General features: G+C 39.5%; 1 protein-coding gene across 2 annotated transcripts in view; it reads left to right on the forward strand.

The window, feature by feature from the left end:
* creb5b (cAMP responsive element binding protein 5b) overlaps window positions 1–10,283 on the forward strand; it is a 461,587-nt gene extending 451,304 nt beyond the window's left edge. For both annotated transcript variants that reach the window (XM_041184407.1, XM_041184408.1), the window contains exon 12: window positions 2,991–10,283. In XM_041184407.1, the coding sequence (XP_041040341.1) occupies window positions 2,991–3,154 (164 nt within the window). In that variant the 3' untranslated portion in view covers window positions 3,155–10,283. The remainder of the gene's footprint in view (window positions 1–2,990) is intronic.
* The last annotated feature ends 9,367 nt before the right edge of the window (window positions 10,284–19,650 follow it).

A 19,650-nucleotide genomic window follows, 5' to 3' on the forward strand; every position in this document is an offset into this window, starting at 1 on the left:
CTGGGCTGAGAGCACAGCATGCAATACAGTAGGCAAAGCTGCTGCCAATCAGTCACGTGAAGTGGGGCAGAGGAAGGTGGGGTTTTGGGCAGCCATGAAGCGCATTAATCTCTGACCATCCAAGTAGCCAACATTCTCCTGGCTGCGTTAAGGGGCCTTCAAACTTAACCAAGAGAGGTTCCTAGTACACCCAAGCTAATGCACACGACTCTTTCTTTTCACCTGCAGAAGGAGTACATCAGGATCATGGAACTTGGTGAACTAGCTGTATGCCTTGTGGCATACAGAGAGTGAAGACAATGGAGAAGACAGCTACTAAGGCACTGACAGCGCAGAGGGAGACACAGCACTTTCTGGAAGAAGGGTGATTGGCACCTAGTGACACCCAGGGTCTATAGATGCTACCTTTCATTCCTGCAGATGACCAAGAACCAGTGTCACTGAAGACTGCACATATCTAGGGAACTAGTAGGTCACACCTGTCAGCTACCGCAGGATTTGGTGCCACGTGGGCATGGAAGGCATCCACTGCCAGTGGCCGTGATAGTGATGGTCAGTTTCTATGCCAGTAGCTCCTTTCAGGGCTCCAAAAGTGATCTCTATGGGATATCACAAACTCCACCCACAAATGCATCCATGAGGTCACGGATGCCATCTTTGCGAGGGCACACAACTTTGTGCATTTCGCCTGGGACCAAGACAGCCAGGATAGAAGAGTGATTGGATTTGCCCTGATCTTGGGCTTCACACAGGTGGAGGGCATCATTGACTGCACTCACGTGGTGCTGAGATCTCTGTCGCAACATGTGGGCAACTATGCCAACTGCAAGGGATTCAATTCGCTGAATGTGCACCACAAGAGCATCCTGAAGGTCTGCGCATGGTTTCTAGGGAGTATGGACGACTCCTACATCCTCAGTCAGTCACAGATCCCTGACATCTTTGAGGGCCCAAAGAGGCTGCAGGGGTGGCTCCTCAGGAACAAGGGCTACCCACAGAGGATGTAGCTGATGACACTATATCAGAAGGACTGATGGGTATTCACACAGGAATGCTAGGTCCAACGGCAGGCTTGCCAGAAAGCCCTGCGTCAATTTTAAGGAATCTGGAGGTGTACAGCTTGGCACAGGACTTTGGCTAGAGATCGGAGTCTGTTCTCCAGCATGAAAGTAGTAACCAGCTCCATGAAAACATGTGCAGATCCATCCATGGCTGATGACCAATAACTCAGCTTGAATTGCAGCACACGCAGAAACCACCCAATGTCTGGGTGCTTCAGTGGAAGCTCAGGCTGCTCTCATGCAGACTCAGCTTGATGCCACGCAGGCTCAGATTGCTGCCATCATAGGTGCGGATACCGGTGTTAAAACAGTCTTGCAGGATGTCACAGCAGTCCAATATTCAGTCCTCCAACACATTTCTAGGACTGCTAAGAGGCTGGTCTGGGAAGTGACCATTGCACTGTGCGGCATGAACCTGCTGTCCTCTCTAAGGATGACAGCATCCATCCATCCCACCACTCCTACTCTGCTAGTGCCTTTGCTGTTGCCTGTCCACCAGCAGTTTCCTCCACTGAAAGTTAGCAGCCTTCTACCAGCCATGCAGCCACCCACTTGGAGCAACTTGTCTTTCTCAGTATCGCCACTGCTTATATTGTCACATTGCAGGCCAAGAGAGATAAAAACTACTGCATCATTGTCTGCAAGCAAGTGATCTGAGCAGAATCCTTGAGGTCAGGACCAAGTCATTTAGAACCTGCCACTCCACCGCTTGTAGACTTCAGCAACTTTAAATAGCATTACAAACCACCAAAAACTCCTACTAACTCAGCAATAGCAATGGAATTCAATCAACAGCTAAGCTGAGAGTAGTTGATACCTTCACATAGAACCAATATGCTGTTGAATGCATGTTTAGCAGTGTGTGGTTAAGAATGGGCAATGGGTGAACAGTTGATCTCCAAAATGGCAACGCTGGCATCAAATCAACTGGCTCCCTCCCTTCATGCTCACACTCAACCTAAGATGGCATCCAGCACTGCTTGCACCAGAAGCATGTGTCCACACGACTGACATTGGGGGGAATCTTGAGCCATTCCCTGTGGTGCATTTGATGGGGGAGGGGGGCATTTAATCAGGTGGAAAGATGGTAGGCATGAGTTCCTGCCTCTACTCCAATTAAGTCTGTGGTGGGAAGGCCTGGGGATGGCTTTTCCATTCCACCACCAATTCAGGCCCTAAAATGGGCAATTAATGCCCACTTAAGGACCTCATCGTTTTGCCACTCCTATTAATCCAGTGGTGGGTGGTGGGCAGGGGGGCCCTGCTGTGTTTGCTTGCAGACTTCCGGGGGGCCTCTCATTCAAAGGCACTCAGTATCTGATCAAAGAACCTGGCATTGGGAACCATGGTGGTGGGGGCCTGGGGATGGTTGGGAGCTCATTGACAGTCACCTCCTGCCCTTGCTGGCAACTTCCTTCCACCCCATCCACTGCTACCCCCACCTCACGACTCTCTTTCCACCATCACTCACCTGTGCCCTCCTCGATCCAAGGCCTTGGTTAAATGTAGAACTGGCAGCAGGCACTACCTCCCTGGGTGCACTGCTCAGTACAGAAGAGCAGCCAGCCTCTGACTGGCCATCAGCACTTGGAAAGTGAGGCCTCCAGTCCCAGGGTTTGTGATCACGGAGAAAGCCCACCACTGACCTATTAAGTGCCTAAGTGGCACAAGGTATGGTTAGCCTTCTCAAAAAGAGCCGACCTGTGGGTCTTTCCCTTTATATTGGTATTCTTGTTAAGTGTCCTGATGAGTGCAAAATGAAAAGCTTCGACATGCCGCTTTTTAAAAGAATAGATAGGTGGAATATATTTAAATATCCTATTTTGTGTCATACACTGCAAATTGACCAGTTTGGAATATTTTTTTTTTAATCCTTTCAAACCACGACTTTAACAATATTAATTTTGACTGTTGCTTTTTTCCCCCCAGGTCCTGAGAACAGTCAGCCAGGAAGTCCTATCCCAGCTTGCTCTCAACAACAAGTCATACAGCACAATTCAATTAGCACTTCGACTGCTGTCAATGAGGTTGTAGGAAGCTCCACCCTCACCCAGCTGGCCAATCAGAGAACAGACCTGAACCCTATCCTCTAAATACTGTCTTCCATCAGGAGTGCACTGGCAGAGGAAAAATAATCTTCCACTCCGTTCAGGACTTTTGGAACATCAACATAACCCTGGAATTAGATACACTTCTGAAAAAAAAGACAATTGCTTTTCATTTTAATAGTTATCAAAAAGCTAAAATTTTTTTTACTTTAGTTATGAAAAAGGGAAATATGCAATTAATGTGCTAATAGCTTGGGAATGCTTTAATGCTTTTCTCATAACTTGCTGGTACCAATTTGAAGGTTCTGCTAAGAATTTTTGAACTTTCTGAATTTTATTACAATATATTTGTATATAGTCTCCATCTATTATCACCGGCAAGATCTAGGTATTTAACATGACCTGCAAATTAACAACTAAATTGAGGCACCAAACAGTATGGCCATCACTAAAGGGAAGCCTCCAACCTATACTATAGACATATCACATAATGCAGCCTCTATTTCTCAAAATTGTTTATTTGCACTGAAAATCAAACTTTATGAATTGAGATTAAAGAAGAGTTAATACGATCAGCACAACATATTGAAATTTACATTATTTCAATTTGAGAAACAAGATGTCATTTGAACTCTCATCTCAATATCAGCCATTATGATGAATATATTGTAGGTTGTATTTTTCATGGTGTGTATCACATCTTAAGAATCTATCTTTCTGTCACACTTCCTCTGTTTGTATGAGTTTTTGGTTATCTACTCTTAGACCATCTTTTAAGATTCACAATAAGAATGATCTACTAAACATGTCCACATTGTATTGAGATACTTATATTGACACAAGGTTGTGACATCAGTCGTATAAATCATACATTCAGGCTACAACAGCAGTATTCACACTAACACTAGTTCATCTGAGCAAAATCTGTTACCTAAATATGATCCTGGTATGTACTGTGGTAAGAGAAAGGGGAAAGGTACTCCCAGTTATGTTGTTTCTCTGCTTTTCTTTCAAACTGAAAAACTATATACAAAGGCAACTAGTTATAATTTCCCTTGAGAAACAGATATCCCTATTTATTCGAAGCAGCAAGAAACAATTGAAAATAGTTATAATGTCTTAAAAATACTATTACTGTGTGAGACTAAAGCCTGGTAATTAAGAATTTTAAAAGTAATTTGTGCATGTTGGCATTTTAATAATAGTTGAAACAGTGAGGACAGACAAGATTTCAATAATTTGTATGGCTCAGTGAGTGGACTGTAAAATGCACCTTCAATTCCTTTGTCATTCATTAATGAAGGCCACAGCTTAATATTCCAGCCTGCTGATGTTTAATTTACCTTGGTAGCCTCAGTAATAGTAGGTTCTGTCACTTGTAGGCTGGAATCACCTTCCATTGCCTAATCCAGAGCAACATTGTAAGTGTGTTAGTAAAGCCTATTTTAGAAACTGTTGTGATGTGGACCAATTATAACACAAAACTGAAGGAATGGTGGCTGATTCTGCAGTCTGGATCTCCAAACAATGAACTGCATTGGCAGGCAGTGCAGTTCAGAAAATTGTGGGTCTACAGCTCTGAGCTGTGGTTGTGTAATTTCCTTACTTGCACTTCCTGTGAATGCCACTTCTTGCTGGGAATCCCCAATCATAGGGGTTAATTTTAACCAGAGTAGGTGGGCAAGAAGAAGGGCAGTTAGTGACTGGCCTAAGTTTCACACCAAGAGTATTTTAACTCCCGTGCCTCACTTAAATGCCAGTTGTCCACTTGCTGCAGAGTTCACTGAGTGCCTCATCCACTGCCAAAACTGGCAGTCAAAGTCAGATACTGGAGGGAACAGTGCTTGAAATGGAACTGCACCATTTTAAATTCTCACTTGCTCCATTCCCACAAAACAAAGAAAGTTAAAACTTCTCCCATGGAATCAGTCCTAGTCTTCCTTCTATAACATTTTGATGAGAGCACTATGTCTCTTGGGGTATGCAAAAGAGCTCTTTAGCCTTTTTCTGTTGGCCTCCTTATATCACCAAAATCTACCATGCCAAGTAGTCAAAAAAGTCTGGAAAGTTAAAATCTAGCTACAAAATTGTATTCTTGACTCTTCAGCTAATTTACAGTATATATTCAAATATAAGTAGTGTATTATCAAGAGATTAAAATAAAATGTCCACTTCTTGGCAATTGAATTGACATTGCAAACCAGGAGACTCACATCAGCCCTTGATGCAAATTTCCACCCATTCCCTACAGGGAAGAAAAAAGCTCCACACATGCACTGAACTGGTAATTTAATACCATCTGTCACATGGAGTGAATCAGGCTAAGCCTAAATGCAAACCCGTTGGGATTGGACTCAGTCTAAATGATCCTGATCCAAACATAATGTAACCTCTTGGGGGAGGGGTGAGGTTTTAGTATTAACCTAGTTTTAATTTAATATATTAGTCAGAAATGTTGAAGCTCTGAAGCACTGGAAAGTAACTACTCAAAGTACTATATGATATAATCTTACTCTGATATTAATTCTTTTTTAAAACAAACACTAATGCTGTTAAAGAATTTTGCAAACGGTCACACTGGAATTGATGCTCCCAATCAGATTAGTCATCCTTAACTGGTTAAATTAGACTTCTCTTTGGAGAAGAGGCATTTTGAAAAGATCACAACCATTATCACACTGAAGTGAAGGATACAGGGAATATGTGACGGGAATACCATCTATTTGAACAATTCACTAGCCAATGGAGAAAAGAAAAACATATTTTCACCAATTAATTATTGACTATGTTTTCAGAATTTTTAAAGAAAAAGCGTGTAAAGAAAGCACGTGATTAGCAAGCAGGCAACAGAGACAGGACAAGATGTGTGGGACTGCTCAGTGCACACTTAGCAGTTGGCAAGATTGCTAGAGCCAACCAGGGACAACAACATAATCTTCTAAATGAGAATTTGCCATGTACAAGTTACAAATATTTCACACTGGAGCAAAATCCACAGTGCTTAACTCTAGATTGCTTGAGATGCCTTTTAAAAGGGAGAGTCAAATGTCAGCAGAAATGCTTACAATAGAATCACATATCCACTTATGACCCTAGAGGTTGTGTTTGGTCTTTAGCTTATGTGTAAGCCTGAAACATTTATTGAAAGGCTGCTCTGCACCCTGAGCAGATTGCTATTTCAGTATAATGTATGGAATGAGAAAAGGTAATTCGTTCTGTCAAGTCCTTTCCTTCCATGGACCATGAACAATGCACTTTGACAGGGACTCTGGGCAGTTCCGTTAAGACTCCTAAGGAAATGTTACATGAAGTTTCACCCTGCTGTAACCCAAAATACAAATCAGTTAAAGCTAAATAATGGCCAAGAAATTAGTCTGAGCCTATTTTCGACAAAAGCATATTCAAGCTGTGAGGCCTGATGTTCAATGGAAATTGGTGCTCGGGTCTCATCAATGTTTTCAGCATAAGCTGCCAACACTGGCCACAATTCCACAAGCAGATTGCCTGAGGGAAAATGTCAATGCTTCATAGGTAACAACCTTCAGTTAAGACCCCCATATCTGCCCCACCCATTGACAATTAATTTCTTGATAGGGTTCTTCAACCAGTGTTAGGCCCCTAATTTATATTTTAAATGATCTAAGTCTGCTCTTTGAAAGCCACCTGGATGCTTAAAACAATGGTCCCACAAATTTCTCAATGCATACTGATTTCTACCCCAGTGTGTCTAAACCCACAGTGAATGAAGGATGGGTGTATTATAGCATGATGCCAATTATGGTTATTTTGGTGAATGCATCAATGAATATCAGCATAGTTTTTATGACTAGATATCAATCAAGAGATATAACTTGTCTTCTAAAATTGTATGAACAATTCTTTCCATTTTTGAAGGCAATCTCAGCCTAAACCACTTTAGAAAACCATGCCCAAATCCATTCTGTGTAGCACACAAAATCATTGAGGATATTTGCAGCTGATGTGAGTCATGTCCCTCTTGAAAAATCACAGCATCAAGGAAATGTTGTTCTCAAGGCCACTGAGTAAGCTTTCACTCAAAACAACTGGTGTTCCTGTGAAAGCAATGTCAAAGACAAACATGTAAGGAAAGGAGCTAAGGAATCTACACTGAAAATAGTTACCACCTACTGTTACCATTCCCTTTAATATAATTAGCAAAATCATTCTGTAGATTGATTAACGATCTGTAATCATTACAAAAGTATAACCCACTAGCATTTCAGAAGAAATCTTCAACATTAGAATAAACATGTGTTAAATTTAAGAGTGGTTCTAACTGTAACGTTTGCCATTGAATTTATTTTGCTATTGATAACATCTTGTCCTTGTTAAGTATCAAAGCTGCATTAATTGGATTTGACCCCAAGTATGGTTGATTCTTTGCATCGCATTACCTTCAAAAATTGAACCATTATTCATGTGGTATATTAGGCTATAACAAAATTTGCTTGCTTCCTTTTCCAAATACTGCCTGGAGGATTTGTGTCTAGGTTTCAAAAAACCTGTCAGTTTAAAAAGAATGCAAAGAGAAATCATTTCTATATGTCTTGAGCAGCACTTTACTGAGTTGAACTTTTCCCCTGACATTTTTCTATTGTACTATTTCTTTAAATAATTAAGCATGTTTAACAATTTCCCTGTTAGCTTCTTCAGTCTAGATTAGCCGTGGTCCATCGTTCTAAGTGTTACATGTGACAATTGTTCTTCTGAATCTGTAACGGTTTTAAATCTAATGAAAGAGAAGGCATGCATTATTGATGTTTAATATTATTGGACTAATCGGTTTGGTAATAAGCTAAGAGAAAGCGCATACTGTGCTCAACTCTGACATGCATTGTATTTGTGCACTTTGTTAGTTTCCTGTATGATAATGAATGATGGACCTATAACTTAGTCTTGCCCTACAAGGATCTACAACTGATACACTGGGCTTCAGTGGGGCCTTCAACCTACCTGATTTTGGTTGCACTAAAATACCCAAACTAAGTTGTACAGTATTCAGCAAAATTAGACTATCTCATGTACATCCATATTACAGAAAGTGTTTATACAGTGCTTCCCACTTAATTACTGTTGTATTAATCTTTTACACTGCATCATTGTAACTACACAAGTTAACCCTGAACACATTCCTTCATCTGTAAAACTTAGTTTGTAGGGCTACAATTATAGAATAATTGTTTCCCTGCAATTATGGGTATAACTCTAAAAAGAAAAGATGGAACAGGAATCAGAGGGAATTCATGCACTTTTGTTGCTGACAAATGCTTTGTTTGAAGGTTACATTTCTAAAAGCAAGCACAACCACAGACTATAATCAATCTGAAAAGTATGGACAAAATATAGTGGATTCTAATGAAACAGAGGCCACATCAAGAACACACTTTAACTCTTTTGATGCAAGAATTGCTTTAGTTATAAATATAATTTTGTAGCAATATATTGCAGCATGGAACAAATCAATTTCTTAGATACCTTAGTTTGAGTATAATCTACTTTGAAACAACCAAACCACATTGTACTTTGTAGCACAGGTGTTGGCTAACATAAAACATCTTCTGTAGAATCATATTTCACCTAGTTCAGAACAAAATCTTGAAACTTAAGTGTGTATTAATTAATATCCAGTAATAATTGATACATCCCCATTACTAATACAGACTGCTCCTAATATTCAGATGTATCTATGATTAACTGTTCATTATGTCACCAGTATTGGTTGGGAGTCTTCATTAATGTCTTCATTATTTTTTGATAAACCATCAGTTTATGCAAAACAAACCATGGAATATAAATTGTGGACTGTGTCATTCACTATTGGGGACCAAATAAAAATTAGTCAAGGTTGGCACAGCTTATGTTGATATTGTTACAAGGTGCTATCTGAATTTGTAAAGTGGTTAACATTCCAGAGAAAATTGATTTAAAATTTTGAGCTTGAAGTTTAACTGCGAGTTGTTGAGAAAACTATTACTTGACATTCTTGCTAACCTTCTAGAGCAAGATTAGCCATTTTCATTTCATTTTAACTAACGCCTAATACCAGCCATGAAATGGATCAGTTTCGATCCAAGAGAATTCTTGCTCTAAGTGCAATGTTAAAAATCTGAATCACATATTTTGGAATTTATCAAGTTTTTGTATTCTCAAATAAAAGTTCTCTAATGGGTTCCTTTATTATGGAAAGCATTTCACTGAAAGCACTATGAGCACAATTATGTTAGATAAAGATATTTAGAAATAGAAAGGGTGTTTTCTTTTTGTGTTGAACAATCATAATCAGCTTTCCATGTTTCCTTGGAATAGTTATTACTTGGGAAAAATGTATCAGTTTGGAGAAGTGATATATTTTCTTTGCCGTTGGAAAATTGGAAACATTATTAGAGGCATGTGGGCACTTTAGGGAACATAGAAGTTTCACCACACAGTTCGGTTTTTGAGAGACTTTCCTGAAATTATACATATAAATTCCTCTATCCCGCCATTAAGGTAGTTAGACAATTGCCACCACTGTTAAAAGTGCAGATAGTAGGTAGTATGAGAGCAGTGCAACTTCTTTCATTTTTTGTTGTTAGTTTAAATGGTGCCTCGCCTTTGTCAAAAAGCACTGTCAGAGGCGGACCACCCCACACTTGTAGCTCAGCTAATTGGAATCAATGATGTATAATAGCAATGTGGTTTGAAAGGGAAATCCATCAAAACCTAATTTCTCTGAAGTCAAGTCAATGCACCTGAATACACTTTAGAAATCACAGAATTAAATAAGGCCATGTGTTTGGAGTCCAAGTTGCAAAATAATAGTTTAATCTCTCAGCACATCAGCTAATCATGGAGACAGTGTTTCCCTCTTTTAACCCATCTGGGATATATTTTTGAATACACAAATGTGGATCCACATGCTTTTGAAGCTGCTTCCACTTTGTTGGAATTCTCATACTGTTTGTTCAACAATTCAATTCAACTACTTCAAACCTTACCCAAAACAACATTGTGACAAAATCCATTCTGTCAATGCCAGCAAATTGCATTCTGTCTCTTTAAGCTTTGGTACTCATTGGTATCACAGTGTGGACAACATTCATCTTGTATCCTTCTGAAGATGTTTGTTAACCACTTTCCTTGGTACAAGGAATAAATATTTGGTACATACTTGTAAATACTTGTTTTGCAGCACTTATTTTTTTGTTATTGTATTTTAAGCTTATGCTTCATGAGCATATTCATCTTTGAAAGTAATGACCATTAAATCTGTTGAGCTATTTTAAAATTTTACATTTGAATATTGCAGAAAAGAGAGACATGTTGCCAAAGCTTCTTGTCTTGCACTCACAAGGGCAAATACAAGAATGCCAAATTTCAACCAGTCAATCACAACAACTTATACTACAAGAGAAAAGGGTTTTGATTGGTTGATAGGTCAACTCTGATTGACCAAGGCATTGCCATGGAGAAAGCAATGTGAACTATAGGCTCCCCAGCTCCTGGGTAATTCAAATAAGGTGTAAGACTTAAACATATCCTTATGTTTGCAGAGAACAGGTCTCTGTGTATGAATGTCACTCCTAGCAAGCGTAGATGAACCACATTATGAGCTCAACTGATCATCTTAAATTGTTTGTTAGTATAGTTATTAGCACACTCAGGATTGTTCAGCAAGTGCTACCCAAACGCAAAACCACATCTATTTTGGGTTTTGCAAGAGTGGGCTAGTTGAGTACTGTCTGTGCTCTGTCTATTATGAACAACATGAAGGAACATGCTGTTTGATTCAGTTAGCTAATCACTGGGACATAAGGCCCACATTCCTAGCATCGCATCGGCACTAAAGTTCATACATGACGTTGCTCAGTTGTGTGGTAGGCAGAACATCTTTTTGGGCTGATGGCAGAATCCTGATAGTGGAAAATACCACTTGCATAGCCACTGTAGTAGCAGCATTGCAGTGGCTATGCGAGTGGTATTTTTCACTAATAGGAAGTTGCTGTTAATTCAAAATTTCAGTCTGCCTACCACACAATTGAGCAACGTTGTGTATAAATTTAAGTTTCAGTCCGATGTCTGGTACGTAGGCCATATGTTCCAACAAATGGCTGATCAAATCAAACAGCATGTCCCTTTGGTTGTTTGTAATAGACAGAGTACAGAATGTACTCAACAAGTCTGCATTTGCAAAACCCAAAACAAGACGGCTGCGGTTTGATGTGATTCTGCAATTGGCAGCACTTGCTGAATAATCCTGAGTATGCTAATATTGACACAAACAACCAATTTAAGATAATCGGTTGAGCTCATAACGTAGCTCATTTACACTTGCTATAAGTGACATCGATTCATATGCAGGGACCTGTTCTGTGCAAACAAAAGGAATAAACTCAAGCCTTGTGCCTTTTTGAATTACCCAGGAGCTTGAGGACTCTATAGTTTTCTGTTGCTTTCTCCATGGCAATACCTCAGCCAATCAGAGTTGACTTGCCAACCAATTACCACCCTTTTCTCCTGTGGTATAAATTGTTACGATTGTTTGAGATTTGGCATTCTTGTATTTGTCCTGAAAAGCACAAGCCAAAAAGCTTTGGCAACATGTCTCTTTTTTCAGCAATATTCAAGTTCTGTACTACCAAGTGACAATTTTACATTTCCTTCTCATCTAGTTAGAAAAGATGTGCATTTGTAAAAATGTTAAATATCACTGCAATATAATTAATAAAGCACTCTGGCAATGCAGATAATACAATAAATAATTATTTCAGAATGTTTATTTGTACCTAATAGCAGTTTCAATGAAACAAGGCATCTTTTGTTGTCCCTATTTATTCTCCACTCATGCAGCCCCCACTGTTTTTGGGATCCTTTTTCTGCGTACATTTATTTTTATCATTTTCTAATGCCAACAAAGGTTAGCTAATCTGCGGGGCAGCATTGCTCTTAGCTACATCCTTCCGGTCTCTCTGTTGGATGGTAAAGAATGATGTAGGTGAGTAGTATCATTTTGCTTCTTGACAGTTTTCAGTGCTGCAAACCCTTCCCTTTCCCCTCTAACTCAGAACCTCATCACATCAATTGCTTCCTACAGTTCATAGGAAATTTCAATCTTGGTGAAGTTTTTTTTCAGTATTCCATTATTAAGTTCAAATTGAAGGTCTTGTAATGGAGCTATGTGTGCACACTTCTGATTGTTGGCTAACAGGTCATTTTGCTGATCAAAGCATCACAGATATTGCCACAAGAGTTATGGCAAGTTAAATGGCAGCTTCCCTAAAACACACTGATGGAGGCATAAGCTAAAAGGGAGAATTGAAACCTCTTTGCCTTGTCTTAGTCAACCTACACATCACTTAGACACTCTATAAAGCAGCTAGCTAAGCAATCTGCCAAACAAAAGACTACTTACACAAATGTCTACAGGTTAAGTAGTTTTTTGGCTGAGTTTTATATCTGTGTTGAGATGCTCCACATGCAATATAAATATCCACTGGTGCAATATCCTTAATTAATTAACAACGTTTAAATTTGATTTTTTTTAAAGTAAGCAATGCTTCAATACAGGATATCATTAAATGGCAACTCCTTGGATAGATACAAATAATCATGCTTCAAAAATATTTAGCCTTGTCTTCAATATTTAAGAGACATACAGTTTTCTCCAAACTGTGTCGATTTTGCCTGACTTTTTGGAGAAAGTGACTGACTGGTTGCTAACATTGTATGTGAAATAGCATGAACAAAGGGCTGATTCCAATAGATTAAATTCATGAAAGGTGTTTGAATCTGTGAATGGAAAGCTGAAAAGAGCCATGAGAACCAATGATCCGTGAAACAGCAAGGTCACAAAATGAGTTGAAGAATAATTAAACTAATTATGGGTTAATATCTTCCTAAAGTAGATGGATTAATAACTGGCTGAGCATCAAATTGACGATTATAAGGATAGACTGAAATTATCAAGTATTCCATTAGACATAGGAAGGTAGATTATTTGATCAGACACTTCAGCTGCTAATATAAACACAGAGCAAAAGTTGGAAGGGGCTCAAAATGGGTGGAATATAAGGTTGTGAGTTTTATTTAATCTTCCAGTTAGTTAGGGACACTTAATGCCTGTTAACCAGGGTGACCATTCAGAAAATCTAATGCACATCCAGGGAGGAATTCTATTAGTGTAGGGAGTTTTCCATGGTTATGCAGTAGAGATGCAGGGATGGATGAAGTTTGCTTGCTTACCTTTTGGCTTTAAGGAGTATTTGTAAAGAACTTTTCCCGAAAGAGATTAAATCGCTGCATAACATCCATGCCCAGGAAACTGGTACATTTTTATGTCCCTATATTCTAAAGATTTATTCTCAATGGGGCCTATAATTAATGCTTAGACACCTGTCCATGACATTTGATCAGCAATTCTTTGAATATTTATATTGGATGTGGACTATCTCAACACAGATTTAAATCTCAGGCAAAAAAGAACAAGAAGAAGTTGCATTTATACAGAAACTTTAACGTAGCAAAATGGTCCCATGGCTTCACAGGAACTTTATCAGACAGGAGCATTATTTGACAATAGGCAACATAAGAAGAATTATAAAAGGTGACCAAAAACTTGGGCAAAGAACATGTTTCAAGAAAGTCCAAAAGAGGCAGAATGTAACAAATATCTAGCGGATATTTAAAGTCAATCCAAACAGATGTCCAGGCTTTCATAGTGACAATTATGCATGTCATTTCAGGTTTAAATGATCCCAGATCATTGCTTAGACCAATATAAAGAATTTGTATCAATTAAAGATCTAGTCATTTCAAATAAAATATGTATAGCAAGTGTTTCTAAGTTCTGGATCTTTCACACAACAACAAAAACCTGCATTTATATAGCTCCTTTAACGTGCTCAAAGGAACATTATCAAACAAAATTTGACACTGAGATTTATAACGTATTAGGATAGATAAGAGATAGGTTTGAAGGGGTATCTTAAAGGTGAAAAGAAAAGTGTGGAGGTTTAAGGGGGAAAATCCCAGAAAATAGGGCCTAGGCAGCTGAAGACATGGCTGCCATTGGCAGAGCTAAACATCATGGATGTGTAAGAGGCTAGTTTGGAAGAGCGCAGAGATCTTGTGGAATTGTGGGGCTGGAGGAGGTTTCTAAGATAGGGAGGGACAAGAATATGTAGGGATTTGAAAACAAGGATGAGAATTTTAAAATTTGGGAGCATGGTACCTCAGCAAGTAGGTAGTGTCTCTGCAGTGAGTTCACTGTACTTCCTCCTCACCCCGTTTCTCTAGGCTCTTTATTTTTGGACCAGGATTAATTAGGTTAAGGAGTACAGTGGTGATATGTGACTGGTGCAAGTTAGAATATGGGCAGCAGAGTTTTGGACGAGCTCAAGTTTAGGGAAGGTAGAAGTTGACCAGGAGAGCAATGGAAAATTCAATTCTAGAAGTAACAAAGGCACGATAAGGGTTTCAGCAGCAAATGAGCTGAGGTAAGGATGGAACTAGCTCACATAGCTCAACTCACACTATCACAATGTCTACCGTTAATATTGTCTTGTGGATTATGATCTGCTGGATTGTGGTTTATTTGCAATTGCTTATTTTCTGCTTGATAATTAAATCTGGGATTTATTATGAAACCTTTAAGGAGGCTAGCTTAACTTTGCTAAAAACAGCTGGTTTACAATTAGAACCAGAGGCAACAAAATCCAAATGAGCATTGTTGATAATAGAGTAAATCAAACAAATGTTAGCACAGTTTTAAGAAGAGTATAATAAACAGGCCTGAAACACAGCAATTAAACCAGGATGCAACCATGAAAACTTCAGAAAATAACCTAATATTGCTGTTATGTTTAATTTGTTAGTTAAAACTTCACTTACATGAACTGTTAAAATACTGATAAAGATGAGAAATGTCTGATATCCCTGGGCAGCTAATTCAGTAAACTGGCAGCAGGAAAAGACAAAAACGGTATTGCCTTAAGTAGGTATTGAAGTTAGATCTGGTTTCATGATTAATAACAGATGAACCAACATAAGACTATTTGTAAGGTAATCAGGTACAGAGATTGTGACAATGCTTGCTGTTTAGTATGAACCCAATTGTAACCACCCCCGCATCCCCTCTGTATAATGAGCATTTGCAAATGTCTAAGTTAGAATTTAATGTTCCTCTATGTTAATATAATACCTCTTTCATAAATGGAGTGGAGTACCTTGCAATTGTGAGGGAGTTTGACTGTCACTTTAGTGGGATATTGGGCGCATTTAGATCCTTTTTGTTACAACTTGTGACATTTATGCTGCATTTTAAAATAAAGAGCCTAGAGAAACGGGGTGAGGAGAAAGTACAGTGAACTCACTGCAGAGACACTACCTACTTGCTGAGGTACCATGCTCCTAATACTGGTATTCGTTACTGATTCATAGCCATGTTGTAAAACCAGTTAAAAACCCGAGGAGTGAGCATGAGAATTGACGACAGGTGATTGACATCCCTGACAATAAAAGCTGCTTCAACAGTTTTCTTTGAAACTTTGTACAAGTGCCATATGGTTACAATGACCTGCAAATTATGGTCTTATTGGGAGGAGACTGCATAACATTAAGCAATAGCATAGATGACTTAAGCTGTGTTGACAACAATGTGACTTCAACATTAAAATTGTCAGTGTTCTCAAATCACTTACAAAAACAAAAATACCTGGAAAAACTCAGCAGGTCTGGCAGCATCTGCAGAGAGGAGCACAGTTAATGTTTCAAGTCCAAATGACCCTTCAAGAGAACTAAGTAAAAATAGAAAAGAGGTGAATTTTACTTAGTTCTGTTGAAGAGTCATTCGTACTCGAAACGTTAACCATGCTCCTCTCCGCAGATGCTGCCAGAGCTGCTGAGTTTTTCCAGGTATTTTTGTTTTTGTAAGGGATTTCCAGCACCCGCAGTTTTTTGCTTTTTTCTCAAATCCCTTCATGGCCTTACCCTATCCTGTCTCTGAAACCTCCACCAGCTCGGTATTACTCCAAATCTGGTTTCTTGTGTCTCCTCAACTCTAATCGCTTTACCATTGGCAGCCATGCCTCCAGCTACCTAGCCCCTAAACTGTGAAAATCCCACCCCAAACTCTCCTCCCATAGCATTCTCCTTGGGCAGAATATTTAGCTTTGCGGGCGGCTGCATGCCCGACTCGGCCAAGCGTAAAGACGCACGATGATGTTGGGCGAGCATCCTGTGTCACTGTATAGTCCCACAATATTTCAGTCAGCCGACAATTGAAAGGCCTATTAAGACCATTAAAAAGTCATTAAATTCAAAGACAGAATCTTCTGCCTGTTGGTCGGGAGTGGGTGCGGAGCTGATCGTGCCCAGCTTGACACGTGCCCAGTAGCGCTCAGTGCTACCTGTGCGGGCGGGGGGAGGAGGGACAGTTGGGGCATGCGTGTGAAAGAGCGCAGAAATCTTCCTGAGGCACGAAGCTGCCTCAGGGAGATCAGGTTCAAATTGAAAGTTTAAAATAAAGAAAGATTAAAATTATTTAGACCTACCCCCTCATGTGACAGTGTCACATAAGCTGGGACATGTTTATGAAATGTGTTAAAAATATTTATTTGTTTAATAAAACCTTCAGGAAACCTCAACCCGCCCATGGATGAGGTTTCCTGAAAAATGCGAAGGCCGCTTGGGTTCTTTGCCTGCCCACCAACCTTAAGATTAGACGAGCAGCCTTGTCAATTGTCTCAATTAGTCTCCTAATGGCCTTAACAGGCCTTTGACAGTTCGCGGGTTTGCAGCTGCCTCCGGTGCGTGCTCGCCGAACGAAAGGTCGGAATGACACGTGGTGACATCGGGACACGTGCCTGATGTCATGGTGTGTCATTTTACAAGACAGTGTGCGGGGCCCGCCCCCTTACATCCAACCTTACGGTTGGTGGGGAGGCGAAAACACCAAGCAGCCTTTGCACTTTTTAGGAAAGCTCACCTACTGGTGGGATGAGGTTTCCTAAAGCAAATAAAAATAAAATACAAATTTCATACTTGAACTAAAAACATGTCCCTGCTCATGTGACAGAGTCAAATGAGGGGACATATTTTATGACATTTTTATTTTCTTCACTAGTCTTTTTAAACAGCACTTTATCTCCCTGAGGCAGCTCCATGGCCTGAGAGAGATTGAAGCGCTCTTTCGTGCGCATTTACGAAGTTTGCGCTAGGTCCGCTTGCCCTCCTCCCCCCGCCCGCACAGGCAGCGCTAAGCGCTGCTGCTTGCATTCCACGCTGGGCAGGCCTTAATTGGTCTTAGTTGACCCACCCGCATAAAATCACGGTGCCATGCCATGCCGATCCGACTGCCCCTGCCGAGCACTCCCGCCAAGGGCAAAATTCTGCTCTATGTTTGATAAAGCTCCTGTGAAATGCCTTAGGGTGTTTTACTATAATAATGGTGCTATATAAATGCAAATGAATGGTTTTACAGAGTTTTTTTCAATGTACTTCATTTGTAACCTGGGGGATTGTCACTGCTTGAACTACATGTGATGAGGTAATTTATGTCTGGATTTGTCTTTATTTTCATAAGGCAAATAGAATTGCAAATAGATTAGCAAATTGAAGATTGATAGCCTGGTGCAACAGTCTCTGAATCTCAGAAGATATTTAAAATAACAGCAGGTTTTGAAGTGCCATTAAATAGTGAGTAAGAATTATTGTTGCAGAAGGTCGAAAATTTAAAATGATTCAAATAAGATAGTTTTAAAGTCTGTTTGTGAAGAGTATTTTAAAGATAGTTTTCCCAATCAGGTTATTTGACTTTGACACCACCTACTTCATTAAACAAAGGTAACAGAGGAGAATGAATGGGGTCATTTTTAATACAGAAACAGGAAGTTTAGGGTCTGTTCAGATGCTAAAATTTCAAAAAAATCTCAAGCCCAGCCCTAACCTGCCTCCAGTATCCCCACATCTGGGATTATTGGAGATGGGACAAGGGGTGGGGAACCAACCCACTCCCAGAAGGACGTCAATTTAATTACTATACACAGAGTTTTCCAGACAGCCAGGTTTTCCAGGCCTTGGAAAATCCAGCAGCTCAAAGGATTCGAGGAAAGCTTCAGGGAAGAAGCTAAGCACCTTTACAGTGCTGCTTGTGGACCAGGAAAAACAGGCGTGCTTCCCCCTCCATTCCCCAATCGTTTCTTCTTATCTTGGTTTACACATCTTTTTGAGGCATTCCTCCATTCAAAGACCCTCTGATAATGGATCGGACATGGTCATCTCCCACAGCCCCCCTCCTCCTAACTGTGCTCCCACGAGTAGCCCGCAGGCTTCCTATCTGGGGCTGCAGGTTGCTTTGGAAACTAAAGCTGTCAATCTGGGTGGAGACCTTGTCAAAAAAAATCCTTTCTGAAACTCCATTCCACCAGTCAGAAAACCAGTCAATGTCCCTACAGACAGTGAAAAGGATTTTAAAATATATTGTCAGCCATACTATACCAGATATTTTCTACTCATACATTATCAGCATTATTAACTTTTCAACTATGTTACCTCATTTAAGGTGTTTGATGCATTTATAAGAAAATTCTAAATCATTTGGTATTTAAGTGTTTTTATTATATTATGTTAAGAATGACAAGTTTCTGGCCAAGATTTCAAGATTGTAATTCAATCTTGGAGATTAGTTGATGTTCATAAACTGCTTGAGATTCATTCTTCCAATTTATGATGTCATCAGAGACATTTAATTGAATGCAGCCTTTTAACTCCATGCTAACTGTCTGCCACTCTACTCGTATCCTGAGTGTTGTCTGGAAACTGTACAATAAAAACTGTGGAATACACAGTGATTATTTGTTCATAACTCCTGTATGAATTTCTGTGGAAGTAGTACTTTTCCACTAAGCATCAATATTGAAATTAAAAAATAAGATTTAAAGATAGTCACTTATAGAAACAGCATTGCTGTGTATGTGCTTTATTGTACAGAATTAATTTCACTTGTGCCAGACCAGAATAACTCACCTGTATTCTTCATATTTGGCTGGGTTATTTGCAGAACCAATTTTCTATATATTCAAAGATTAATCAATATCCCTTATACTTTATCAATTATAGGAATTTATATATTATAATTGAAAGTATAAAGAATCTTTAAAAAGTGATTTCATTGGAGGGAAAGTGTGTCAGTCAATATTAAGACCATCTTTTTTTAAAAATTTATTCCTGGGTTGTGAAATTGCCAGCAAGGTCAATGTTTATCGCTTACGCCTAATTGCCCTTGAGAAGGTAGTGATGCAATGCCTTCTTGAACCGCTGCTGTCCTTATAGTGTTGGTACACCCACAGTGTTGCTTGTGAGTTAATCCCAAGAAATTGACCCAATGAAGATATAGGAAAGATGATATATTTCCAAGTCAGGATGGTATGTGACTTACAGGCAGGCTTGCAGGTGGTATGTTCCCTTGTGCTTGCTGCCCATATCTTTCTAGGTGGTAGAGAACGCAGGTTTGGAAGGTGCTATGAAACAGTCCTTGCAAGTTA

Source organism: Carcharodon carcharias, chromosome 3, assembly GCF_017639515.1.
Source record: "Carcharodon carcharias isolate sCarCar2 chromosome 3, sCarCar2.pri, whole genome shotgun sequence".
NCBI classification, from domain to species: domain Eukaryota; kingdom Metazoa; phylum Chordata; class Chondrichthyes; order Lamniformes; family Lamnidae; genus Carcharodon; species Carcharodon carcharias.